This window comes from Artibeus jamaicensis, unplaced genomic scaffold (genome assembly GCF_021234435.1).
Source record: "Artibeus jamaicensis isolate MK-2021 breed Jamaican fruit bat unplaced genomic scaffold, CSHL_Jam_final scaffold_833, whole genome shotgun sequence".
Lineage (NCBI taxonomy): Eukaryota > Metazoa > Chordata > Mammalia > Chiroptera > Phyllostomidae > Artibeus > Artibeus jamaicensis.
This window is the reverse complement of record NW_026522056.1, coordinates 21,741,953-21,769,760: the sequence shown is the minus strand read 5'-3', so window position 1 is coordinate 21,769,760 and position 27,808 is coordinate 21,741,953. Positions and strand designations below refer to the sequence as shown.

At 44.6% G+C, this 27,808-nt stretch overlaps 1 protein-coding gene across 3 annotated transcripts; it reads right to left on the bottom strand.

The window, feature by feature from the left end:
* Positions 1–66: 66 nt before the first annotated feature.
* PDLIM3 (PDZ and LIM domain 3) lies at positions 67–26,705 on the bottom strand. 3 transcript variants are annotated; one of them, XM_037128824.2, is made up of 8 exons: positions 26,505–26,705; positions 19,714–19,865; positions 18,447–18,531; positions 11,221–11,288; positions 6,124–6,387; positions 4,368–4,498; positions 2,682–2,793; positions 67–1,064 (listed from the first exon to the last, which is right to left on the bottom strand). In XM_037128824.2, exons 1-8 carry the CDS (start codon positions 26,595–26,597, stop codon positions 875–877), a joined length of 1,095 nt encoding a protein of 364 aa, XP_036984719.2. In that variant the 5' UTR covers positions 26,598–26,705; the 3' UTR covers positions 67–874. The 3 variants fall into 3 exon arrangements, with proteins under 3 accessions (XP_036984719.2, XP_036984721.2, XP_036984722.2); XM_037128826.2 differs by lacking the exons at positions 6,124–6,387; positions 11,221–11,288 and adding an exon at positions 11,641–11,828; XM_037128827.2 differs by lacking the exon at positions 6,124–6,387.
* Positions 26,706–27,808: the final 1,103 nt, after the last annotated feature.

Below are 27,808 nucleotides of genomic sequence, written 5' to 3'. Positions count from 1 at the left end.
TTCATGGAGTCTGACCCTTGAATTTGACTATTTATCTGAAAGAGATATTTAAAATGAAAGAGACTATTTCAAAGCAGAAGAAACTGTTTTAATCTGAAAGAGACCGCATTACCTAGAGCGAGCAAAAATTTAAATGCCCCTCCTATGAGCAGGAATTGTGGGCACCCAAGAAGGAGTATATGAGTATTACAAGCTAAAGAAGCCACATTTTCTTAAAATACCTGAGCCAGCACATACGAATGGGTCCTCTCACTGGAATGTTGGTTTCAGCTGGATTCATGGAGTGACACCGAGTTAGGTATTTTTAAAACGTTTTATGTGTTTCTTACGCATGTTGCATCCAGTGGTACAATTGTTGCCTATGAAACTAGAGAAATCCGGGGAATTTCTCCCTGCCGTTCACTCTAATGGTTAAAGCTGATAACAGACAGCTGCAGGGTGTGTCAGAACACAAGACCATCGTTCGGTGTTCACTACAATCGCCAAACCAACTTCTTAAGGAAAGACGATCAGGCTCCTCGAAATAGCGTGATGTTTACGTGTTTGACGGTCGTCATATAAACTTACATTGTGAAACACATACAAAAACGTAATCGGTTTAAATGTCATCCGGTCGTTGCTAGCCCCGGAGAGGAAAAGAGCTGCAAAACGGAGCTGGAAGTATGTTTGTGCTGTAGCAAGCATTTGCCTCACAGGCAGTAAGATAAACACCTAAAAGCCTCGGTTTTAGGTTTGCACTCAGCGGTGTGCTCTACTTCTGCCCAAAGTCACCAGTGCCTTCCTGTATAAGTGCGTGTGCGTGCGTGTGCGTGTGTGCGTGCATGCGTGCGTGCATGCGTGCGTACATGCGTGCGGGCTCCGGTCTGCACGGGACTCAAGCTCTGGGGTAGAGAGTGACTGTGTCGTAGCCCTCCGGGGGCCTCGTGCGGGCTCTGGCGTGCGTTTCGCAGTACAGCTCCCCCTCCACGAAGAAGTAGCCCTTCTGCTTGAGGTTGAGGTTGCAGTCGGCGCACACAAAGCAGTGGGGGTGCCGGTACTTGTCCCGCGCCTTCACCACTGCCCCGCTGCGGAGAAACAAACAGGAGATCCGTCAAAACGGCAGAGCCCCAACCCCCACACGACGGTGGCGACTACGGATTAGGCGGGTGCCGTGTGTTTCACATTCAGGAGAGAAGGGCCTGCAGCGGCCACAGCGGTGGGTGACACCGGTGTCATCGTCAGAGAGACGCAGGACAACCAGAATGAACCGTCCCGAGTCTCTCTCTGATGTGAGTATTTTTCAGAGTTTTCAGACAAGTCGCTGACATGAAAATTATATGCTCTTCCTTCATGATCTGTCCCCAGTGTCTCTGAGAGAGGGAGACGTGTGACTCTGCAGAGGGTTCTGATTCTCACCAGGGATGTTGTCCTCACCTGCAGCCCCCAACCTTTTTCGCACCAGGGACCAGTTTCCTGGAAGCCAGTTTTTCCATGGACTGAGGGTGGGGATGGTGTTGGGATGATTCAAGCATATTACGTTCAAGCTTCCCTCCTGCTGTGTGGGGCCCGTTCCTAGCAGGCCCGGACCCGTACTGGTCCATACAGCTGAAAGTGCCTCTCTGATCACTCTGTGCCCTGGTGGCCCAGCCTCTGCTCTGCGCAGCAGGGACAAAGCAGACTGCAGAGCAGAGGGGGCATTCTCATAGCGGGGGTGGGGCAGAGACTTGTCCCTATTGTCACGACAGTTTGTCACCACTCTGGAGCCAGGGCTGCTTTTTGCTGACGTCACAGTCTGTCTTGATTTGGGAGGCCCTCTCTCCTCCTGAGCTTCCTGCCCAATCTGTTTCTCTCTGCCCCACCCCCTCCCCTTTGCTGAGACCAGGCTGATGGCCCACCGCCCTCCTGGGATGGACCCTGGGTACCGGGACCTGTGCTGCTTCAGAGCAGCAGGGCGGCGCAAAGGGACAGGAGAAGTGGCCACGAGGGGCACTTGTGAGGACAGCCAGGGATGACTGGGGTCATGTGAGGATCTGAACTAGCAGGAGTGGCCATTCAAACCTGAGGACCCTCAAAATGGGAGCTGACCGCATTTTTAAAAACTAGGTTGGAAAAGCTGTGGTGCAGCTTAAGAAAGTGGAAAAGATCATGTGTTTTATTAACATCTGATGGCTGCTGTGTTTGTTTCCCCGGGTTTCTATAGAAAAGGAACAACTCAAAGCCTATGTACCTGAGGGAAGGCTTCTTGAAGGGAAGTTTGGTTTCTTGGACATGATTTTACTCTGGGCATGTCCTCTGGGCAATGTTTTTTCATGAGAATAATCTGAAATTATAAGTCAAGATTGCTGATTTACCTTATGTGCCAATTTTAGGGTATATCTAAGGAATTCTGGTCAAAATATGATATGTGGTGGATGTTGTATTTCAAGTCAATGAATAGAAATAGAGAGCTGCCACCAAGGTTTATAGGGAATTCCTGGGTTAAAAATGAAACTTAGTCCTGGATGGCGAGGCTCAATTGGTTGGGTGTCGTCCTGCAAAGCGAAAGGTCACCGGTATTCCCAGCCAGGGCACATGCCTGGGTTGCAGGCCAGCTCCCCAGTTGGAGGCGCTCAAGAAGCAACCACACATTGATGTTTCTCTCCCTCTCTTCTTCCTTCTCTAAGAGTTAAGTAAATATGATCTTTAAAAAGAGAGACACTTACACAATGCCACTCCCACACTTGTCACAGAGTGGCATCTTCTGGGTGCTGCCAGCGCCGCCGTGGGCTTTTGTAACTGGAGCCCTCACACTCCGGGTCCCGGCAGGACGGTCGTCTGAAAAACAAAGTGCTTCCATTTACGGCAGCCGGACAGCTGGCTGCAGCCTGCACTCCGCTTCTATTTTGGGCTGTGCCCTTTAACCCAAGGAACTCTTAAGCTGCTGCCTGGTCTCATTTCAGGAGTAGGAGCAGCGCAGGCATGCCTCGTTCTGAACCAGGGCCTTACTGAACAGTTCGGTCACAACCTCTGTCGTCACAGGGAGCCGTTACGGAATGTTTAAAGGAGCAGAGAACATTTGCAGTATTTTTTGTGGTGGTAATAGACATCATGTAAAACTGCCCATCTTAATCTTTGTTCGGGTGTAATTCAGTGGTGTTAAGTGCGTTTACAATGTTATAAAATTATTGCCCATATCCACTTTTAGAATATTTTATCATCTCAAACAGAAACTCTGTACGCATTAAATGAAAACTCCCTGTCGCTTTCTCCTCCCAGACCATGGCAACCTCTATTGTGCTTTTGGTCTCTATGACTTGTCTGTTCTAGGAACCCCACACTCATGTAAGTGGAATCACACAATATTTGGCTCATGTGGCTTAGAAAGTTTTAAAGGTTCAACCATGTTGCAGCATGGGTCAGAGCTTCATTCCTTTTTAAGGCTGCATAGTGCTCTACTGTGTATATATTGTTTATCCAGTCATTAGCAACAGGCATTTGGGCTGTGGCCACCTTTCTGCGGTGGTGAACAACGCTGCTGTGGGCATCAGTGTGCGCGTGTCTGAATCCCCGCCTTCAGTTCTCTGGGGTATGCCCTGGGAGGAGATCGCTGAGTTGTGCGGTGACTCCATGTTTAACTTTTCAAGGAACTGCAATGACGTGGCCGCCCCGCTTTACCTTCCCATCAGCTACGTACAAGGGTTCTCATCTCTCCACATCCTCATGCCACTTGTTACTTTGCTTTTCTTTTTGATAAGGGCCATCCTAAGGGGGAATTTTGCATTTTTATGTGACTTTGGAAGGGCAGTGCTTATCTCTTGGGGGCGGAAGAACATGGGTAAGCGTTCGAGCCCTGCAAACAGCAGGAGGAGGCTGCAGACCCCAGCTCTGCTTCTTAGTGGCTGTGCGGCTTCACACCAGTCTGCCCTCTGTGCCTCGGTCTCTCGTTTGTTAAACAGGGAAAATAATAGCTCCTCCTACTTCAGGGTGTTTGTGAGGATTAAATGATAATGTGTGCCAGGGACGTAGCACAGAATTTGGAACCTACTGAGGGCTTGTTATGTTATTTTTAAATTCTGATGATGATGCTCTGGAGTATGGGGAAGCTGAGAAATTTTGCAGTGTGCACTTAAAACTCTGTTTAAAATGTGTAAGTTCAGATAGCCCTCCACCACTGCGGATGGAATTTGTGTTTGGTGCCTTTTTACCAGTTTGCTGGCTACTTGGACATGTTCTGGAAGCTCCTTTCCTAAAAAAGGTACCACCCCAGTCCTTCGGGGCAAAGATGCACTTGGTTTTTGGATAAAATCGGTATTTAGACTTTCTTCCCCCGTGTGGCTGCCGTCCTCCCCTCCCTGTGGCCTGCCAGCAGGCTCTAAGGGCACAGCGGATGGACGTTCATGGGCACTCACCGGGGCCGTCATCAACCAGTTCCTGGAGCACCCGGAAGGAGCCGGACTGGCGGGGCTGCGTGGGCTCATCCCGGCTGTCGTGGAGCATCCGGTACACGTCCGACTGGGGGGGCACCGAGGCTGTGGGTTCACTGAAACACAATGCGGCAGCAAAGCAGCATCAGGAGCGGGCAAGGCGACACGCGTGCAAGAAGCCACACGACATCAACGAATAGCAATCCCTGTGTTTGTAGTGGCTCCTGAGCAGAGATGCAGTATTTCCAAGTTCATCTCTATCCTAGTTAAAAAATAGCGTCTACTCATATGGGCTGCCTTAGAAGGGTCATTGGTTAACCTGGGGCTCACATCAGCACTTCTCCGTCTGGCAAAATACTTTGAAAGGCAACTAAAATGTTAGGTAATTATAGTTAAAAAAAGGCTTGTGGCTGATGGATGTATAATTATACATAGGAACAAAATCAACCTTTTCTCATAAAAAAGACAGCACACACAGGAGCGAACGTGCAAGAGTGAGCCCCGCTTGGGTATTCTGCCATAAACTTGTCCTTAAGTTCGGACTGCTGTTTGATACCACACTGAATGTGTATGGTTTGATTTTGTTTTTAAGATTAATTTGCTTTGTTCACTCCTAGAAACAAAGGTATCACTTTGCTTGTAAATTGAAGAAATCCAAATTGCCAGTGTTTGAAAGCACATAATACAGAAACTTACACGTACACGTGCGTTATTTTGACGACATTGCATTTCCTAAATAGCCACATTATAATCCATTTACAACAATAATGGGAGCTTTATTTTAATAAACTGTCTACAAATATATTCATGATGAGCAATTAAAAATGCCACAGTAAAAGTACATGTCAGGCACAAAATGCTTTATTATTTTATGTCATTTAATTGCATTATCTAGAAAAGGTCGTTGCTGTCCACACATAATTTTCTTACCTATATCACATGTGGAAATAATTATTTAATATCTGAATTTCCTTGCAAAATGGCCTTGAGCTACAGTATGCTATTATTATCTTGTTGTATTCATCCCAAGAGATAGCTTTGGGATAGTGTTACAAAGCACTCTTAAGCATTATACTACTTTAATTTATAACAAATGGTTCTGTAATACTGAAAAAAGTAATATGATTTTCCTATACTTTTTTTAATTGGAAAAAAACTTGATGGCAAAAGTACTTTGAACAAATATTTATACTAAAGAAGAAATTAGTCAAAATAGAGGCCTTTGGAAATTAAATATCTACATTAATAGCTTGAGAGAATCACTTATAAACCCTTATTCATGGCAGACATTTTAAGGAGAATAATAATAATAATTCCCTCTCCAAAAGATGCCATTAGAAAAGTATCATCTCTTTTAAAACTCCTCTGGACCTCCCGCCCCTTCTCACTTTTGGACCCCCAAAGGGGAAAAACATAGAGTGTACTCGATTGTTAATCACTCCCTACCAGACATTTGCCAAGTACATCGCAAGTTTTCACAACACGTATATCGTACACTTGGTCCTTCCATGATTTCAGTTCATTACGACCGGTCACATAAAGCTTTACTTAGTTAATTCTTTAAATCATCTTTCTCATGAGGCCTAGAGATTTGCCAAAAATCCTTAGTATTCTTTCCTTATAGCTCTTCCCAAAGCTTTCATGTAAGACACCGATGTAAAAAGACACCCGTAAAGCTGACTCTGCTGACGCTGCCGTGTGTTTGGTTAGCATGCCCGTGGTTGGAAAAGACTGGCATTACCTCATCGGGGGGGCTTCCCCTAGTGCTGTTGAAACCTGACCCTGAAGTGTCTCCATAATATTGTCCTCGGAGTACAACTGCATAGGTGTGTTAAACTGGGCGTGTACAATCTTCACACCAGGAAGCTCCATTTCCAAAGGAATGTTAGGGGCCATCTTAGCGGCCACTTTCAAGTCGCCCGGGCAGATAGTGCTAATGGTGCTGACAGAAGAAGGGGTGCTCCGTCCGCTGCTGCCGTCGACGCCGGACGGCGTGCTGCACGCGCTGTGTTGGTACCCGCGCCACACGGAGACCATGCGGGGAGCGCAGAAACCAGATGGGGTGCGGGGCACAGGGAACAGGTGCGGAGAGGTTAAAAGGGGTGGAAGACAGGAAGTAAGAAGTGAGTGGAACCAAAACTGGGCGACATGCCAACTTCTGGCTACCATTTCTTTTCAAGAGGGAGGGCAGTTCAACATTCGGGACTGGAAAAAGTGCCACCAAATTACTAAAGGTACAGGCGATGTTGCATTTTTGGCTCTGTTCTGCCAGGTGATAGGTAAGTTGGTTACAGGTAAACCTTCAACTTAAAGTTGTCTATCAAGTAGACAATAGGCCAGATAATTTTAAACTTGACACAGGCAAATGGTGCAGGGAAATGACATTGGCCAGGCATCCTTTTACATTTCTGAGGCGCAGTATCTAAAATTCAAAAATTAATGAATGATCTATACAAAGATTAACTGGATATGACATGTGAAGATCCAATTAAATAGGCTAGGCATTTCAAAATAAGTACATTTTGGAAATGCAGTTCAGTTTAACTGAATAGTAATTAGAAACGTAGGTTATATGATTATGTTTTAAGGTGATAGACTTGTAAATGTTTTGACTTTTAACTTTTCCTACTTTCACTCTTTAATTTTTCGAGGAATATGTCTTTCAAAATTGTTCACTGATTTCATACAGGCTCTAGAACAGCCACCAAATGCTTGTCACCTTGACATTAATGATTAGCAAGCAAGGCGATCTTGGACTCTTTGAACGCCACCTTGGGCTAAGATGAATTTCTTCTGTGCATAGCTATTTCATGTAAACTTTCGAAAACACTCATATACTCATGCCTCTGTACCATTTCCTTTTACAGTCAGGTTGAGGGCACTTCTTACTGAAACATCAGAAAGACCAGCCATGCAGCCTTCAGAACAGCCAGGGAAGTCTCTTGTTTTCCCTGAAGCCAGATGGGAGGCGGGTCACCACTGACATGTTGAGGACTAAAAAGTCCTTTTTCCACATGCATTTTACGTGCGGCGTGAGAAAGGCACTTTACAAGAAAATGAAATATACTGAGTTTTTTTTAAAGCGCAGTCATTTAAGACAAAGCCAGAAGAAATGTTAGTGTTAAATGTCATGCCCGCAGGTTAGTGTTGTGCAAACACAAGACAGGACACAATTTCTATGGTGCGCTTCTGTCGACGTCAGGATTCTCTGAGGGCTCTGGTGTGACCTGACCTGCACTGACCTGCGCTGGGCTGCGGATCTGACCTTGGCCTAGGCAGGCGGCTCGGGCCACAGGGCTGTGTGGGGCCACTGGCTCTGCTGACTCCATCAGTGTCACTGCCTGACCAGTCCAGACAGTCCTTGTCACCACAGGGATTACATTTGTTTTCTGTCTTGTTTTACTCAATTCAACCACCAGCAGAGCCTAAGTCAGGCAGGTAACTATAGACTTGCTCCTTCCCTCCAGGGCTTCAGACCCTGTTAAAAATCTGTGAGTGGCTTGATCGCGTACGGCCTTCCCCGGGCCCTGTGCTCCGTTCTGGAGGATCAGTGCTGCCCTGGCGCCTGAAATCGCCTTCAGTGGGGAAAGGACAGAGGTAAAATGTCAGTTGTAACGCAGTTTAGTCAGGGTCGTCTTGATTGGATCTAAGTGGACTGAAGCTTGTTAAATGGTAATTTGGGGATTTGAAGCGAGTTAAATCCTGGTAGACTTGGGCTGGCAATAGTGAACATTTTCAATAAGCACTTATAACTACTCTGACCTTACTATGCTCCAGGCAAAGTGCTAGGTAGTGGATAAACTATGATCAGCTCAGAACTTAGAGATATTCCTCTTTTTACAGTTGCAATTAGTCATCTTTTCTTGTTTTTAGTGTTCTTTATATAGGCATGCTTGCATATATGACTTTATTTCAGCAAAGACTGTATTCTATTTTCTATTTTTTAAATCATTCTATTTAGGGGTCCCTGTTTATTAAATAGATAGGAAATAAAGTCTAAGCTAGCAAGAATTAGTGTTTTATAAATTTCTGGGACAGTTTTAAAAGATCTTTTGAACTGATGCTTAAAAAAAAGTTGTCATGGGCTTCAGTCACTGTGAACCTCATCTTGGGTCACCATGACCTACTCCTGTGACTTGGAATGGTAGGTGCTAATGAGATTTCTTGATGTTGACTTCCTGGCTGGGCAAGGGCACCTGCAAAGTTGATACTACACTCCATTGCTTCACTCCTGGGTAGATCATTAAGGAAAGGACTGGTTTCTCTGACATGTGTACAGACTTTTGGGGGCCTGCTTCTGGAAGCAACTTGTCCAAAACCATTCACAGGAATTGTATTTAATCATTTACACCTATAAAATCCCTTGTATATATTCTTGATGATAGCTTTGGCTTTAAACATTTACGTTTGTGCATGAAAATACTGGCTTTTTCATAGGCTTCAATTATGATGAATTAATGAAAGAACTGTAACTAGTAGTAAGACAATAGGGAGATTAACATACAATTTAGCCTTTCCAACGTACTTCTGGTTAAAAAGTTGGTCATTAATGGTGTAGTTCTAGCGTGGTATGTAGCCACTCAAAATTCCATCCTGATGAAGAATCACTAAGTGAAAATGGGAAACTCAGAAGCGAGAGCAAATAGGGAGGGGGCACAGGAAGACAGGAAGGACAGTAGAGGCATTTTTGCAATTCTTCAAGATTTGTGTCCTGGTACCTGTTTTTCAAGCAACCCTTTCATCTCTGTTTCTCCTCCCCCCACTTCCAAATTCAGCTATGTTGAAAGGTACCTTACAATGACAAAATTATGAGTGGCTTGTTATCATCACCGTATCTGAATTAAAACGAAAGTACATTTTAATTTTATTTAGCAAAAGTAGGCTTACAGTTGCTCATATGGAAAATAATATAATAATTAATAAATAATAATACAAGAATAAATTGTGTTTCAGGGACTCACAACTGTAAATCTACTTTTACTCCACCCCACATATAAAAGAAGGGTATCACATACCTAAATCTCCCTGAAGTTTTATACAATTAAAGGTGCCTGGTCTTTAGCAAAGGCAAGAGATATGTTACTCTGGTGTGTCCTTCTATTCAAGCCTCTGGAAGTCCTATAGCTCATTAGTGCACACAGTTATGCCAACCTCAGAAGAATGCAGGTCTGTTCGGTTAACTGCGCTTCTTCAGGAAGATGTTTACATATTTATTCAATAGTAAAATAACATTCAGCTTTCAACTGAGTGTTGTTACATTATTGGGAACGGGCTTGGGAAGCTGTTGAATACGGAGAAACAGGGAAAAGCTGCAGAAGAAAATGGAATGGGGACAGATAAAGAGAAGGAGAGAAGGATTGTGCGGGGTTGTAGGTGAGGGGAGGGGTCAGCGCTGCTGGTCCTCCTCGCCACTCAGGAAATCTTACACCCTTTTCGGGTTTGGTTCCTGTAGCTGATGGGCATGAAGGAACGTTTTCTCTGTGCCAGCTGCGATTGTAGGCGGTGGGGATCTAGCCGTGTGCTCCCTTTCTGGGGGGAGGGAAGATGTATTTCATAATAATTGCCCTCTTAGCATCTTTCTGCTGCTCTTTCTGAGTCAGATCACAAAATTGCCTGGCTTATTTTGGGGTAATCCTCTGCTTCTGACTCTAGCTTCTGGAAAGATCTGCATGCGGACATCTCACGTAAGTAATGACTGACCAACCTCAGGAGTCCTCATAAACGCATGTGTCCCCAGGGGCCAGCAGGGTCACACATACATGACAGTGGGCCAGGAATCATGCAATGGGAGTGATGCGCATTTATCTGGACAAGCTGGAGTGTAGATGTTCCATCTTAAAGGTACTCACCTAAGTTCATTGAGACAATCGGAGGGTTAAATGAATCATTGTCTGTGAATGAATCCACCTACAGCCTCCAGTTTGGGAAACCTGACACAGGCCATCACTCTATGTTCCTAACCTGTTAGGACAACCCAGCCTAACCTTCCTTGGGGCTGCCTGATGCAGCTAAGGGCAGAGGAGTGGGTGTGGGGTTCCTGAAGGCACCATTTCCCGATGTGGTAAAACAGGGCACCAGTTTCCTCCCTGGGAGGTTGGGGCCGGTTTGGAGAGGAGATGTCTGAATAGGAGCATCGGAAGGCGATCCGCTTCTCTGACTGGTGGGCCGCAATGAAGCTTGTTCCCTGTTCCGGTATGTACACAGTTTTCCATGGGGCAACCCATCCATATCCCTCCTCCCAGCTCTGTCTGCGTTACTTACTTCCCCCCAGGTGGAGATTTCCTTTCCGAGGAGCCTCTCCTCCTTTGCCAGTATCCACGAGAACTGACTTACGCAGCGGCTGTCATGAAGGGGACTGCCCGGTGGGCTCTGATGGTGGACTGAGGAGCAGGTGGAGGGGGGATGACACGCGTGTGTCTAACTTACAAAATGACCAGCATCCCCGCCTGTGCCCCACCTGCTTATTTGCTCCTGATGGGAGGGCTGGCTTCTATTTTTGTTCCCGCCGGCCGGGGCCTTCCCGAGCGGGGATGTTGAACACCTGCCTGCCTCAAAGGTCGCTGCGCTCTGGACGGGATCCTCGGGGGTACGAGTTATAAATAACGTGGTGACTGCACTGTATTTCAAACCCTCTAAGCTTGTCCGTGTTTACTCTCAGAAATGCAGGTTAGTTGGTTGTGTACTCTGCTATGTGAGTTTGTTTCTTTTGCTTTTGAAATAAGCTTCAAAATGAAAACAAAAAGTCACTCCAAACACCTATGAGTTACTTTCCTTGGTGATTAGTAGGATTTATGACAGAAGCATGCACCCCACACTGCACCATCTCAAAGCTTAAGACCTGCTCCGGCCTGGAATTACGAAAGGTTTGGGCCGAATGTTGTGCTTGTGTTCGAAGTAGTTCACGTCCTGCGAAGACAAAGGGTTGAAAAGCCCCTCAGTGGGAGGTGAGCCTCTGCTTTTAGCTACAGTCAGAGATGCACAGTAACCGCACGGAGCGGATCTTTTGCCACCAGATAGCGACATGACTGAGAAGCTGCGATGGAACGAGGGTGGGCTCTACCTTTCAACCGTCTGTTCGCTAAGTGTCCGGGAACCGGTGGATTGGAACCTTGATCTAGGGTTTGTTTCTCAAATAAAAACCTGATCGTGCCTTCAGGAAAGTAAAAGCAAAACAGCAAGAGCTGGACTTCGGAAAGGACAAGAACCCGGCTGTCACGGTGAAGAGTGTGGCGGGCGGGAGGCGGAGTCTGATACTTACGGTTGAGGCGAACTAGGAAGGAGGCCCCGCAGCTGTCCGTGCAGCGCATCGCGAATATTGCTAGTTGAATAGAGCCCAATGGGCGAGTTATAGGAGGCGCTCACTACCTGTCTTTTGTCATCAAGGTTTGCAGCTGCAACAAAAGGCTGGGCCCTTCTGTTGTGCCCGGTACCAATGGGTCTGAACTCCTGTACAATGGCAGACAAGATACACAGCCACAGAGTGCAGAACAAAGCCGTTAGTGAGCAGACCAACAGCATTGCCCGGTTCATTCAGTCTTCTTTCCTCACTACAAGATTCCAGGCAGGGTTAAGGGAGGGGTTAGTTACAAACCTTCTGGAATTTTCCATGAAATTTACATGCGCTGTGTTCATCTGCCCAATGTTCAGATGCAAAGGAGTTGACCTCATTTAAAATATTATACAATAATTCAGTATCTACAGCTTTTAGAAAATTCTCATGACTCATTTGAGTAGAGAAATTTTGGGTCAGAAATGGGATTTTCAGCTTCAAAGAACTCTTCTACTTAACATTTTCCCAAGTAGAACTTACATTCACTTCATCTTTTATTAATATTTTAATAAGATTCTCTCCCATTTTAGGAAACGAAGGAATAAAACAGCCAGGAAGGGAGCATTTGTTAATAACTATATTGAATCATAATAACTAATCCAAGTAAAAGTTGTTTTTTCTTAATACCCACAGCAACAACAACAAAACCCCCCAAATTCTTAATGTGGATTAAGTTATAACTTAACTTTAGAAAAAATAAGAATTACAAAAACTCTTTTTACTTCTGAAAGTGGCAATAGCATTTATAGAAACCTCCTTTTTTTATTGTGCTGATTTCATTGTTCTGTGTTTAAAGAACTCTTCTTGTTTAATCCCAGGAAAACTAAACTCGGGAACACAAAGGCAGCTAATGTGTATGATTCACAAAAGGACTTTGACCTTATTGTTTGGCGAAAAGGGTCGAAAATCAGAGCCCTAAACGTTGAAATATGCCCGAATGATCTGAAACTCTATATTATTACTTTAATGTAGGAATTGTATTTTCTAATTTTTATACAGACGTATAATTTCATAAAGTTGTTAAGTTTTTTCCTAAGGAACAGAAGAAAACCGAAAGCGAACGCTACCAGACACATGAGTCGTTCTCCCTGCAAATCCTCTCACGGGGCAGGCTCAGTAAGATCATTCTCTGTGGCCGTGTCTGCACTCACACATTCACATTAACTTTGTTTACTTTTGTGAATGTGTCACCAGCATTTCACACTCATCTCAAATAGTAAAAACATTTGTGGTTATTTGGAATGTTACTAGAAAGAGACTTTTTGTTTTATTTTTAAAAAGATTTTATTTATTTAGTTTTAGAGAGAGGAGAAGAGAAGGAGAAAGAGAGGGAGAGAAACATCAGTTGGTTGTCTCTCGCACACCCAACCAGGGACCTGGCCCGCAACCCAGGCATAGGCCCTGACTGGAAATCGAACTGGCGACCCTTTGGTTTGCAGGCCTGTGCTCAATCCACTGAGCTACACCAGCCAGGGTGAATCTTTTTATTAAAAAAAAAAAAGTCTTGTACTATGCTTGTTCATGTCGTTTTTTTCCCTTCTTGTCATTACAGATGAGTAAGTTGTGGAATGATGTTTAATTTTGTTAGAAAAGAGACCGTCTCCCTTTTTTTAGGTGTGGGGCCAGAGTTTTACATAGAGATACCTGTGCCCAAGGACACCAGCAACTTCCTGGAGGGACCCAAGGAGGGTAATGCTTTCTGTTGGTCCTCCTGAGCAGGCAAGCATCACGCATGCTCAGGCCTAGTGGCAGAACCCACTTAAAAACAAGTTATGACAAAGCAAATGGGGTACAGCGTCAAAGGAGCATCTGACTCCAGCTGCCCCAAATCTCATGGTACCTAAAATCTGTGATGCGGTCAAGAGCAGCTTCTCTCCCATCAGCCTTGGACAGCGTATTTTAATAGCCTCCTGAACTTGACAACAGGTCTGAGTTGAATACATTAGTCTATGATTCTACAGAGTGATGTACTTGACCACTGGCTTATTGACTCCATTCTTTTCCCTTCAGAACAATAGCTCACTGCCTACCAGTTCGTATGGTGACAGTATAGTGACTATGTTAGAGAGCAGAATGACTGAGAACAACCAAATGTGGCTTTAAAAATGCTGAATCCTAGAACATGTGAAAATGTGTGTGGTCAAACATTTATATGGTGGTATAATCTCATTGTGTTGGCTGATTTAATAATGAAGCGGGACCAGCTGTGTTTTATGATTAACCATTATGATTAGCCATTATTATGGCATGAAACTATGAACTGGAAATAATTTTAAGTAATGACAACGGCCATGATTCAGCCTCTGCTACTCTTTTTTAATATGAAATAATACAGGAGGCTAATTGCCTAATTGCATAATTTAGTTTTGGTGGATTATAAATCTCTCAGGCTCATTAAAAGAATGACGCAGGCAGGACTGAAGGGCTCAAGCTATTTGTAAATTAGCTTTTTCTTTTTTCCCCACAAAGTATGCTACACATTAACGATCTTGGTAAATAGAATTGAACTTATAAAAATTATTTAACATTTTATTTAACAAATTATTTAACATTTATCATATGATGGCTTTATGGGAAATATCTCTGCCCTTATTTTATTTTATTAGTCTTAAACTGGTCAGTAAACATGCAGGGTGACTGTCCTATGAGTGAGGGGACTTTTCTGAACACATTTATGCACTAATAATGTCTAGTGGTCCTTCCACACAGCAGCCCATGAGTTCGTTGGCTCCAAGTCTTTTCTTTGCCATTTTCGGTTTTGGTTATATATTGCAAAGGTTGCAAATGTATAATGTGTTAAGGGAAAAGTAACCCCCGAGTTTTCTAGGCAGATCATAAAAGGAAGTCTTTCCTAATACAGGCTTTCTTTAAACATTCATTCTTAGGCTTTGCAAAGCATTAGTTTTAGAGACATCCCGACAAGACGCAGGCAGGATGCGTGTACACGGAAGGTGAACACAACACTTAAGATGATACCAAGAGGCAACATGCTATCCAGGTCTCCCAGCACGGCTGATGGCTGACATCTGGCCGAATCGAGGGACAAAACCAATTCCAAGTTTGCTGTTCCACTTTCACTTCTTTTTAGTCCATAGTGGAGAGTCATTAGTAATGGAAAGTACCAGTAAAAACCTTATGTAGCAGTTTAATAGAGTCCAGCTCTTGTGTTTACTCCACCCTTCCAAAAGCAGCCACATGATTCTTGTCTCTTAGGCATACGATCAATAACCATTGCAATTAATTAAATTTTCAATGTTATTTTTAAATGTTAGGGGCTTATATTAAGGAATAATACTATTTTGAGTTAATGAAATGTGAGGGCTGCCAGAGTAAAGCAGAGATCCGCTAACATGGGCAGGGTGGCGGGCGGGGGACAGGAAGCAGCCCTTGACAGCCACCTCCCAAGCCCTGGTGTGACCTCGTCAAGGATGGCAGTCCACCTTTCCATTCCTCGTGCGGAGAAGTTGTCACAGGTAAAGATTGGGTCTGAGAACTGAGGCGATCGTCAGTTCCAACAAACAATGCTTGATAAAATACAACACATATTTACTTGTAAGAAAAAATGGTGGGGAAATAAGGGAAACACTAAATCAAGTGATCATATATTTGGTCAAGTCACATAAACTAAATAATATTTTATAATGTTCGGAATCTATGAATGATTACCCCCCTTCATCCTCACCCCAAAAATGAAAAACGAAGCCACCCTATGATTATTTTCTGCAGCGATCTGTCAAGTTTTTCCCATTTCTCATGGGAAGAATTGGGAGAAATAGGGATTATGAAAATTTGCTTTGTGTAGGCTGCCGCCTAGTTATCAAAACATCATAGAACAAGGGTATTTGATGAAGAAAGGAAGAACTTTAACCCCTATGCTGTTTGACTACATGTAGTATGTCCTTCTTGTCAAATCTTCCATGACAAGGATTCAGCCCTCTATACGAAAGTGCCAACAGCTGTCTTCTCATTTAGAAAAGAACCATTTTTTGTTGTTTCAAAAAAGCATCTTTCCTGACTTGTGATAGCTACATATAACTTTGAGTTGTTCAGCTGACATTAACCAGAGATGAAAGTACATGCTTTGTTTGAGGATATTGGCTTCCCAGAGGACGGGGACGCGAACGTGACCTCAGTCTAGAGTGGACCTTGTATAGAAACGTGTGTGTGCTCACTGGGCAGGGTCAGGACTGAACCTGGACACTGAATTTGTATAGTCCATGGCTGGGGTTTCTCAAAAGAACCTCTCAATTTCGAGTCTAAATTCATAAAAACAAAATCTAACTTTTAATAATGGCATGGAAGAACTTTAAAAAACTAGATATTCAAATTTTTGTATTAATTATTACTATAGCTGTGTAAGAAAAAGTCTCTAAAGGCTAACCCTATGCGCAGGGGAAAAGACTATAAATAAATACACTGATGTTTTATTATTTGTGGCTGTACTTGGGTGGTAGGACATACAGTAGTGTTCCCCCCCAGCAAAGGTATACTATTTTTTAAGTGAAAAATAATATTTTATTCCAACAGCAAAAGTCACATAATTTACAATAAAGGTTTAATTTGGGCTGAGAAACAAGAACCCAAACTGTGTATTGCTCAGTGGCATTTTACTGTTCCTTTGCAAGGGCATCTCAAAGCTGGGTATAGAGATGGCATTTGTTTCTGAGGCTGACACTCCTCTGTTGTCCAGAAGTTTGCAGAGCTCTCATGTGGGGGGAAAAAGGACATCTCTTTGCATAGCTTTGTGGTAGTTAAAAAATAAAAATAAAAGGAGACCACTCAGCACCCCAGTTCAGCTTTCCTTCTATCTCATTCTACAAGTGAAGTTCCCTGCTTGGCTTTTATTAGTGCATATTGTTCTAGTTCATGCTATGGGATTTCAGATGGCAGAGATTGGACTGGCATTGAGCTGCCTTGTGTAGGGAATGTCTGTCCTGAAGCGGTGACTTCTGTGAACTGACTGTGCAGAAACCTGGCCGGAGGACGTGAGGAGCAGAAATCCTGTGGTCCAGTTAGTAAGAGAATTGCAATGGCTCTTGTCTCTGAGGGCGTCAGTAAGAATTACCCAGGACTCAAACTAAAGGAATGTCCTGACTGGCTTCTGTAGTCCTTAACCTAATCTTCATCTTTAATAAGAAAAAAACACCTTGTTTCCTGCTCTATCTTTTCCCCAGATGTAGTATCTTTTCTTCTATCAAAGACAGAAGATTAGAGGTACTATTCCTCACCAACCCAGCTGGGAGCCCAGGGCGCTCCACCAGCCACATTCAGATCCCTTCCCACCACATTTATTACCTGTCTTACCCACCTTATCTTTTGCTTGCTCACCTGGAAGAGCAGACCTTTATCTGACCTACCCATCCCTCTCACCTTGCACGCCACCTGTACCTGCAGCCGCTGGGGGTGGGGGCAGAGCACTATTCTGAGGGTGGGTGTCCGGGATGGTCCTGGGCCAAGTCAGAAAATGCCATCCATCTTTAGCCCCTCCCATGCCTTTCCTATTTAATCCAAAGTAATTCGTAATGACCTGGTGACAGTAATGAGGAAGGCATTCCCAGTCTCTAGGAAGTCCTGACACAGGGGGCACTTTCCTCTCTCATTGTTGAGAACAGGCCTGGGGGGGGCGGCTCTGGTCACACCCTGGTGGGGGTGGGGGAGAGCTCTCACTCTACCAATAATTAGGAGAGCTCCCACTGAATTCAATACCTCTGAACAATTTGAGGTGCCAAATTGTTTACCTTACTGTTTGAGAAGCCCTAGGAGATACTCGTGCAAACTCCCACCCCTTCACCTACTTTCTGGAGAAGAGGGGGGCTTATGGAGACAAGTGGGAGACCTGAAGGTCCAACACAGGAGCCGACGCGCCCCAGAGGGAGACGCTGCTGAAGCATCAGGTACAAATGCGCTTTCAGTCTGTTTTCACTAGATTCCTAGAAAAACCGCACCTCGGGCACCTCTGCTCAGTTTAGTAGGGAGGCTTCCTTTAAAAGAGGTATTTAATTTATAAAGCTGTCTCTCTAAATTTGGGGAGCTTTTAAGTAGAGGTTCTAAAACCCTTTTCTTAATTATATTCGCCCTACAGCTCCCTTGAGGGCTGGTTTAATTTCAGACTTTCGGAGCTTTTGAGAATAGACATAGATACATAGCAGATTGTTCCATTAGTGTAGCTCAGTAGATAAAGTCACTGCACAGGAAAGTCCTTTATCTTTGTAATTCAACTGCTTGAGCAGAATCATCTTGATTACATAGCGCAAGACTTTTCGTGGAATAAACTTGATTACAGAATGTCTGAACTGAGACTTAAGGAACTGATGTAAAATAAGATCTGGGTGAAGACCTCGGAGGGCTGACGTTCAAATAACAGCTCAGAGACACCTGTTCCAAATGGTTGTCTGTCCCTCCCTTTTGTTCTAACACGTTAATTTTTCTTGGATTACCTCATGATCATTTGGCAGAAGTCCAGCATAAAAGACAATAAAAAATTAAGTAGATTGTATGTAGATATAAACACATTTTCCCTGATGAGAACATATTCATATTTTAGCAAGACATTTGGCTAGGTTAGGCACCCATTTGTTTTCTTGATGTAAGAAAACATGGGTGACCTAAATTAATCTCAGATAATAAAGATTGACTGCAGTTTTTTTAATATTTGCTACTTCTTCCTCTTGGAGGTTGCCCACATCATTTAAATGGACATGTAATGCGAATATCATGTATTCCCAAATTCATACCTGGGGTTCTGATTCCAAGTTGATTTTGAAAGGATGCGCCTTCCCGTCTTCAGATACCTGTGGGGACCACAGGCGAGTTTCCGCCCTGTAGATAAAATACGGTTGGTAAACTCCAAAGTCTAACGGTACTTCCAGTTCTAGCATCCGTCGTTTCCTGCAACGTTGGTGGGAATACTAGTAACCCTTGATAACTGAAGCAAATGCGATGTCCCTTGCTCATATTCCGTGCTCTCCCATCTCGTTGGTCTTCTGTATTTAGGGTGCTTTCAGGGAAATGTGGAGGCACCCCATGGACTGCTGTGGGTGAGTGTGCCCCTCACATTTACACGGTGAAACCCTAGTCCCCTGCCCATGCCCCAGGCCAAGCTCCCTAGGTCTCCGCTACTTCCCTCCTCGCCTGCCCAGGGCACAAAGGGACAGTGAGGGACAGGCCAGGCGGGTCTGCTGTTGGCATCGAGGAGCTGCACTTTGTCCAACCCCCTGACGTATCTGGGAGGGTGTGCTGTGCTTGGAAGGAGCCTGGGCGATGCGCAGACAGGGAAGGGGCCCATTCCACCCCGTCGGAGGGCAGATCACTGCCTGCCTCCCGGGCCAGCAGGGAAAAGCGTGCCTCTTGTACAGACACGGCAAACACCAACCACTGCTGTGCCAAAGCCTATGTGCACAATCGGTTCCTATCCGGCTCTGATGGCAAAAGAGCAGGTTCGATTCCCTGATACCGTTCTGGGTCAGAAATGTCTCATGACCTAATATACTCCTGTGTACATACATCCTCACACCTCATGAGACTCTTCAGGGCTGACTTCTGTACAAAACGGCCAATGGCATAGAGCACATTAGCAGCCAATTTTTAATAAGAACACATTCTGTCCAGTTGAGAGATTCTTTCTGGAAAAACCTCTGAGTTCCGTTTTCTACCATGTTTCGTACAGTGGAACAACTAGCTGTGCTCTGCCATGTTCCTGCGGCCAGCACCTTCAGGGGTTCTATTTTCACGATCAATGAACTGGACTGGTACCCGGTATCCCATTAGCCTCTTTGGACATTCTGACATTCCAGAGAATTCCTTGTAGAAATAGTTTGCTCACGACTGCTAGAAGGCCTGACTTTGGGGAAAGGGCAGAACGGAGTGGCTGCTAGAGAAAACGGCCCGTGGAGATCCTAGTTTCTGTGGCCCGCGCCGCCCCGGGCGGGATGAACCACCTACAGTTTTGGTCCAGGCTCTCCTGGCACCCAGCCCCTGTCAGCACCGTGGGTTAAGGAGCACCTGTCAATTTTGAGGCACAGCTGGTGCGCTGCTGCTTTGATCCTGTCCTGGGCATCGGCGTGAGTCATGGACTCCGTCCCGAAGCCATCGATAGCCAGGATGACATCTCCCGGACACAGGTGGGCAGCTGCCGCCTTGCTTCCCGGGGTAATCTGGAAGAAATCATGGCGCCTCGTCACTGCCACCATCTTGCAATAAATGGCTTGAGTTTCATGCCTGACATTCGTATTTCAGCTTGGCAACATGGAAAATGTTTTACGAGGCAGGAAGTGCTAAATTTAACTTAAACTAACTCCCAGTTGATCGACTGTGTTAGGTCTGTTTCCCTTGTCATTTTGTTTCTTACTAACCACATTTCATTTATCATGTTGTCTCTTATTTTGACCACACCTTCCTACCTCCCTGCTTGGGTCATATGTTCTTTACTTTAAGCAAAATAATTTGATTTTTAGGTTTCTTTTTGTTACCCTCCAACTCACTATTAGGGAATCGAGCTTGACTAAAATTAGGAAGATCTCATATTTGAATTGAAACTGCTTTAGCATCTCTATAAATTGATTCACATGAGGGGGGTACTTGATAGAGAGCTTGAGAGAGAATCCCTCTTGAGTTAATAAGAAGAAGCCATGTGATAAACAAAACAGTAACTTTTCATGAACTCTTCAGAGAGCTGAAGTTTCAGGGCAACCGACTAGCCTGGAATTTAAGGAAAGACAGACAGGTGCCTGCAAGGACAGACAGAACGTAAGCACGGGCTCGCCTGAATCTGAGCGAGGAGGGAGGTGGGGCCACCGGACTAGCTGGTAGAAGAATTCAGTTAAAATTGTGAACAAATGGTTCAAGGTCGAGTGTGAGTTAGCATTTGGAGTCCAGAACCCCTGGGAACCACAGACACAGGGAAGTGTATACCCACACAGCCTCTTCTCTGTGCACGGAGAACAGATGGAACAAGCAGAAAACAAGATGCAACATTTGAATTCAGCTCTGTCAGTATTACATTAAATGTAAATGGTCTAAACACACCAGACTTTTTTTTTTTTAAATAGAGATTGTCAAACTAGGTAAAAGAGCAAGTTCCATTTTTATGCTGACTGCAAGAAATTCATGTTGGTGTTTTTTTTGGGGGGGGAGTGAAATGAAAGGAATACTTAAAGACATGGGGAAATATGGTTGTTAAATGTGTAATTTAAAAGATAACACATTTGAAATTTTATCATGTTGAGTGGTCAGTGACTCTTTGGATTGCTAGACCTACTCTCGGTTTTGCTGGGTAAACCCCACTATTTGCCTAACTGTCCTCAGCTGGTGTTTCTCAGCCTCCTTCTCCAACATGATTACACCGTTGCTGCCCCCTCCCCTCCACTGACGGTGCTGCAGCTATTCCGATTTTCTTTCAGTTCTGTTGGGCCAAACCCGAGCCCTTTTTGTGTTTTACATGCATTGTTGATTTTGCCAGGGATGCTTCCTCTACTCTTCATCCAGTTGTCCCTTCTCCTCCTTTTGGTCTAGGCCTAAAAGTCACATTTTCATAGAGACATTCCTGAACATTCGAAGCAGTTTCTCCAGCTCCTACTCCGTCCTTCTCCACCATTCCACCCTGTTCATTTCCTTCATGAAGACACTATGCACTTTGATGCTTGGTTATTTACCTGTGTGTTATCTGTCTTCCTAACCAGACTGGCAGTTCTTGGGACTGGAAGTAATTTTATGTCTCTTCCTAATGCTTCACGGTATATATTCCAGCGTTTTGGAATTAAAGAATAATTGAAAAATGAATGAAAAGACCATTTAACTTAGGGTTTATGAAAGGAAGAGAGCTAGTCTGCCGAACATAAAGACTCTCTCTCTGGGTCTCTGGAGTCATGAATCAGAAGCACTAGGAGAGGAGCTAGGGAATCGGTGTTTTTAACGAGTGCCTCAGATTTTCATCATTCACATCAACATGTTAATTAGGTCTGTTTGGAAAAAATAATTTAAAACATAGATGAAGCATCTATAATGTTCTGTTTACTATAGGAAACACCAGGGATGTGGCCCTTATGAGATTTTTACGTTGTGAATGAAGATAACTGGAATAGTCATGGAGTGAGCCAAGTATACACAGAAGGGCAGTACTGTGGGGTGTGGATCAAAATGCTGAGAAACCTCAGTGTTTGATTGCTCTCCTTGTCTACAAATAAACAGTGCCTCCCCTGGAGTTTAAGCCTCCTAGCACCTACATCTACGTTTCCAGAGCCACACCAGTTAAACCAGAATCTCTCTAGGTAGTGCCTGGGCATGGGTTTATCTTGGTGAGTCGAACATGCAGCCGGGGGCAAGAACTATTACAGTATTATCATTGCTATTATTGGTATTGCATCATTATCAAGAACTGTGATCTCAATATGCAAGACAATGTTTTAACCTGAGAAAACTGATGCTCAGAAAGTATGAGGAACTTGCTTCAGGTCCCACACCCAGTGAAAATCTGCATTTCCCTCAGGGGGGTGTAACTTTAAGTGGAAGCTTCACCACCATCCTGCCAGCCCACTCCCGCAGGTGACCTCACCCCCACTTCTCTTGTCTCTTGGTCCCACTGCTTTTCATGGAATCTCGGACGGTTGTACCTCTGCGGTTTATGTGCATGTCTTTCCCTTCTGCTGATCTGTGAGCTTCTCAGGGTATAGAAGCCAATTAAGTTATAATGGTGTCCCCCGCAGTGCCTCCCACAAACAATGCATTCTGCACTTAACAGCTATTTGTGGGATGTGTGAATACCATCCACACAGGAACCAGCTCTTCCGTGCAGACACGCCTTTGGTCGAACAAGATTACGTAGGTTTTTATTCACATCAACCTTCTTACTACCCTTGGCACCTGGAAGAGGATGGCGTTCAGCTTATAAACATCTTTTTCCTGAAAGTTCAAATTTCAACTCTAGTTTATGTTACAGTAATATACCTTTCTATGTTAGAGGCTGCAAATTCAAGACTGCACTAACATTTTTCTGTGTTGGTGCCCAAGTCCAAAGAACATTCTCAGTTACAGTCTGTGGAACCTGGGTGTGCTCTGACCAGGAAGGAGCGGGAGGGAGGCGGGGGAAGGAGAGCAGAGCGGGACAGGACGTACTGGCGTCAGATGTACACAGTAATTCTACATCGTGTGCATGAGAGAAGCTTGCACTTTATTCCAAATTGGACCCTTTGTGAAAACAGATGATTTGTAACTTGGCATCGATAGTACATTGTCCTTCTGGGTGGTCTGAACACTTCAGAGAGAAGGACTCCTTAGAACCTTCTTGCCAGAAAAAGGAAAGCTGCTCACCCAGAGATGTGAACCTTAAGTTTCTCTCTGTGAAATACGTAGGCCGGTTACATACGGGGTTTGTAGAAACTTCCCACTGCCCCGAACTGAACACTGCAACGGAAGTTTTATTGCATAAAGTCTAAAAAAATTGCTTTCCTTAAAAATTGTGTGTATCACAACTGATTGCTCAATTTTTGGAGAATGTCTGGTATTTGATTTACTTTACTTCTGATGTTTTTAATGACACAAAGATTAACCCGGCTGATTAACTGGATCGTAAGCAATTATGAGGTGTAATTTCAATGGATGGAGATAGTTACATTTATAATCCCCTGCCCAGGCTCTGGCGGAGTGGAGACCCACTGTTCAGAAGTTTGGCTGTAGTCTGGGTTTGTACAGTGTGGGGCAGGAGGGGAAGGGGATTGCTTGTAGGAGAACAAAAATGGATTTAATTGATTCGAGGAATTCTTCTTATTTTTGGGACTTTGAGTGCAGGCAACTGGTGTTTTGATTCTTTATGTACTTAAGAACTTATCTAAAATAGGTAAATCAATTAAGAAAATAATTGTCATTCATCTTTATCCTGGAATATTTTTGAGGACACAATCTGTACTTATTTGTGATAGTTATGTAAAAAGTGAACAATTTAGTCAATCATTTACATTGTGTCATGTTTATTCTGTAACGTACGTGATGTACAAGACACTGTTCTGGGCACTGAGTAACCCCCACATTTGAGAATTCCTGCCCTTGAGGAGCATGTGATTTTGGGGGTACAGGTGGACGCAAACACTTGTGGTAGGAGGAGGAGAGGTCGTAGGTCAGAAGCTATGGTCATCATAGGGATCAAATGCCATTTGGCTGGGTTTCCACTGGTACAGTGGACAGTGGGGTGAGGTAGGGTGGGGACAAGAACTCTGGAGAAAACGGATGGGGGAGTGAAACTATGTGAGAGAAGCTGTGAGTGGTCCTGAGTTGTGGCCCCACTGCCTGTGGATGGAGTTGGGGGAGTTGGGGGGAAGCGAGAAGGGCCAGAGAAGGAGGAAGTGGGGTCGGAAGCACAGGTTGGGATAGAGGGCGGAAGCCGTGAGTGTGCAAAGACCACACCTTTTAGCCACCACAATCTGGTGATGCTACGAGAGGGTGTGGAAGAGTGGGGAGGACAGGCGCAAGCTTGAATTTCCCATGATGGCAGCGAAGAATATGCAGGGTGAGTTGGAGAGGGAGACAAACAGCTCGGTGGGACGTCAGGAAATCTTGAAGAGGGACAGGGTGGAAACCAAGAAAAGTAGATCTTAACCACAGAAAATAGAGAGAAGCACGTGATGAGCGGGATGGTACAGAACATCTAGTCGGAAACGTCTGTGCAATAAGCAGAATCTTTCGGCACGTGTGAGGACCTGGGAGGCGGGTAGACCTGGCATCAAATTCTGTCCCACCACCTGTGGTCATCAGCAGGGTCCTCTCCTATCTGTAAAAAGGGATAACAGTGCTGCCACTCTAACTGGATTATCGCGAGATTTAAGTGAGTCCCTGCATACAAAGGGCTTAGAAGACAGCATGAGAGAATCAACCCTTTTCACATCATGTAAACATTATCGAAGTAATGGAATCATCCTACTACCTACTTATAACACTGATGATTATTTTGGGGCAACATCTTTTAGTCTTTTTCCAAATGATTTTTAGTATTCTTATAGTTTAAGTGGAAATGGTCTCAATTAGGTGTTCACGATGGCAACAAAGTTCAAGCAAGTGTGTTTTCATTTATTCGGCAGGCATCTACCATGGCCCTGGTTTCGGGGACACCTGAAGAACAAAGCAGTTGATTTTTGCCTGTTCCCCTTGAGTTAAATTAATTGAAGAGAAGAGGCATGGCCAGATGAAATAATCATATCTGGCCGTGTGCTGTTATTGAATCAAGTGTCAAAATGAGGGATGGGAATTAGTAATGAGTTAAAAGTTAAAACAAGAACTGGCTTCCCACGCAGTAATTGTCCTCGTATCAACTACATTCCCAAAGAGCCCCTGCAGAGCAACTCCAAAATGTAAGCACAGCTTTAGATAAACGTTTCAAACGTCAACAACTCAAATTTCAAACATGAGGTGAATCGTATTGACACATTACATAGTAAAAGCAAGATACTTCCTTTGTAAATCAGTTAATTATTTCTTTAGGATTTAATATAAATACGATTTACCTTTGGTCAGAATTCAAACGCTTATTTTCTACGATATAAACAAATGAAAAGTATACTTCAGAAACTTTAAAAATATTTCTTAGTAGAGATAATGGAAACTGTTTTCTTTGGTAAATCCATAAAAGGCATTGCTTGGCCCTGGTCACTGAACCATTTTCTGCTTACTTTACTTAGCAACATTTTTGGGGATATGTTAAGTTTGTATGTCTCATACAAAAACACATGTCAGATGTGTTTATGTGTTTTTGAAAAATGTAAACCAAAGATTGAAATGTTCCAGGGTATGTGTCTGTATGATACACGTTTGGAGGTATTTTTATAAGACATGGGTTTCCAAATCTCATAGAGGTATAAATGGGATGGAATTTAAAAGGTACTACCTTGTTCAAAAATCTCTGTGAACCAGTCGGATTGTAAGATGCAATGTTAGTAGTAAGGAAGAGAAGAAAAGAAAGTATTAAAAAGATTAGGTTTAATATGCTTTATGTGTGATAACCGAAACAACAATTTTCTTTTAAGACAAATACTTGTGTTAGAAAGAAATCAGCTAGAGCTGCCAGAAGTTTACTGACAGAACAGAAATCGTGAGGTTTCCTTTTTCCTTTTTTCCCTAATTAGACAATACTTTAAAGGCTATTAAGGGAAGCCTGACTTTGGTAGTAAAGCATTTTCGGAGTTGTTAGGCTGAATGGTGACTTTCCATCGGGGAAACTCTATCTGACCAGTTTTCTTTGTAGTTTGAGTTATAGGTGATAAATTCCTTAGCCAAGTACCTAACTTTGGAGAACATTGATTCCAAAAGCCTGGAAACCCAGGGACACAGATTAGTAATACTTTCCCTGTCTGGACCGATATGAGCGGTTCCAGCTTGGCCGGCCCAGGCTGTGCCCCGTGAACAGCGCCCTGCTGAAGTTTTCGCTCAGACAAGAACAGCGCTTACTGGTGACAGTCCTTTCTCTTTTCGGCCCTCCTGGTGCCCATCTCCTCCACCCGCGCCCCCGCCCCCCATCCCCGTCCCCATCTCCATTGTTACTGAAAAGGAGACCCAGCCGTCAAAGCCTGGCCCAGAGAAATCACAGCGGCAGCAGGGAAGTTGCTGGGGACCTAGAGGATGAGGTTGATTGTCTAAGCTGCTCTGCATCCTCCAAACTTCACTTTGTCAAGTTGCCGCTGCCCCTCCAACGGTGAGCCCCAACCCCGGGACCTACCCAGCACACCCGCGCTCACTGGCCACTCTCCGCTCCTGGGGGACCGGCTGCAAGCCAGAGTCCCCGACCTGTAGGAAAAGAATGGAAAACCACTTACCCTGGTGATGATCAAAGGCTGGTTGAAGTCTATGCCCCCCGAGAGTCTGAAGCCCCAGGGCGCAGGGCCAGGGAGGACCACGTTCTGGGGCATGGCGCCTCCTGGCGTGGGCTTCCTCGGGTGGAGGCGCAGCAAGGGGCAGCCCTGCGCACGGGGAGCGGTCCTGAGCTGGGTCGCCCTCTATGCTCCCCAGGCACTGTCCTGGCTGGGACTGAGGCCTGAGAGCTTTATCCCCGCTCCCCAGTGACGTCACCAGCCCACTCTCCTCCCCGCCCCCTCCCACCAAGGAGAGCTCCAACTTTGGAAGAAAGAGCCGCGCCAGACCCAAGGGAGTTTACAGCCGGGCACTGGCTGGGTGCCGCCTGCAGACCTCTGGGGGTGGGGGAGGAGAGGCGCTGGAGGAGGCTTCGGGTTACAGCTTCCATCGCTCTCTTTAACACCTGTCCTCCTGTTTATTTTCTGCTTGGAGCTCAGCAGTGCGCTTCATTCGAAGTTAAAAGCAGTTAAACCACTGCCTCTGAGCTTTCAATGAAAATAAAACAAGAAGCGTCATCAAAACATCATAGCAATGTCAATACAATAATATTTACCTACTAGCTGTGTGACCTTGGCTAAGTGACTGAAGGTCCTTAAGTCTCAGTTTTCTCATCTGTAAAATAGGGGTAATAATTGTACTTACATCAATAGGGTTACTGTGAAAATTGTTCCTATGCCCCGTGAAACAGCATAAAAATGAGCTACTTCTGCACAGTACCGGGCACAGTGTGAGTGCTGAATTAAATGCTAATACACACCACCATGCAGTATATTTATGGGTATACACGATGTACTTAGCATGTATGTAAATATGGTCAACATTTATTTTTTATAATGAAGAAATCTAAAAGTGGCCATGTCTTGCAGACATGTATCCAGTCTGGCAGACCTTCTGAAAGTACATATGAGGAAGATGATCAATCAATACAATCAAAATAGGTTTTTGCTGTGATTGGGGCAATTGTCACCCCCTTCAAATGCAGTCCCTAAACTCATGCTTTTGACACCTGGAAAGTGAGCATGGGTTCAGTTTTGCACAAATTGAGTCTCAGCTCCTAGCTGAGACTGTCCTGTGCGGCCATCGCAGCCAGGGAGAGGACGAGGGTGGGGAGTGGAGGACCCACCCCGGCTGCATCTGCATGGGAGACGAGGAGGGGTGCGGGCTGTAGCAGTTGCCTTGTGCCTGTGTTTGTCCTTCATTCTCACAAGCCCATCAGATTGCTATTATTATTCCCATTTCTTTTTTTTTTTTTTGATGACGACCTCAT

What these genes read in the sequence shown, in the direction of transcription:
- PDLIM3 (XM_037128824.2), bottom strand. Translation starts at nt 26,597, where the DNA reads ATGCCCCAGAACGTGGTCCTCCCTGGCCCTGCGCCCTGGGGCTTCAGA. An exon ending in GGGGAAGCCCCCCCGATGAG is followed by an intron (nt 4,499 to 6,123) that starts GTAATGCCAGTC and finishes ATTGTGTTTCAG; the next exon opens with TGAACCCACAGCCTCGGTGC. An exon ending in AAGTGTGGGAGTGGCATTGT is followed by an intron (nt 1,065 to 2,681) that starts GTAAGTGTCTCT and finishes GTTTCTCCGCAG; the next exon opens with CGGGGCAGTGGTGAAGGCGC.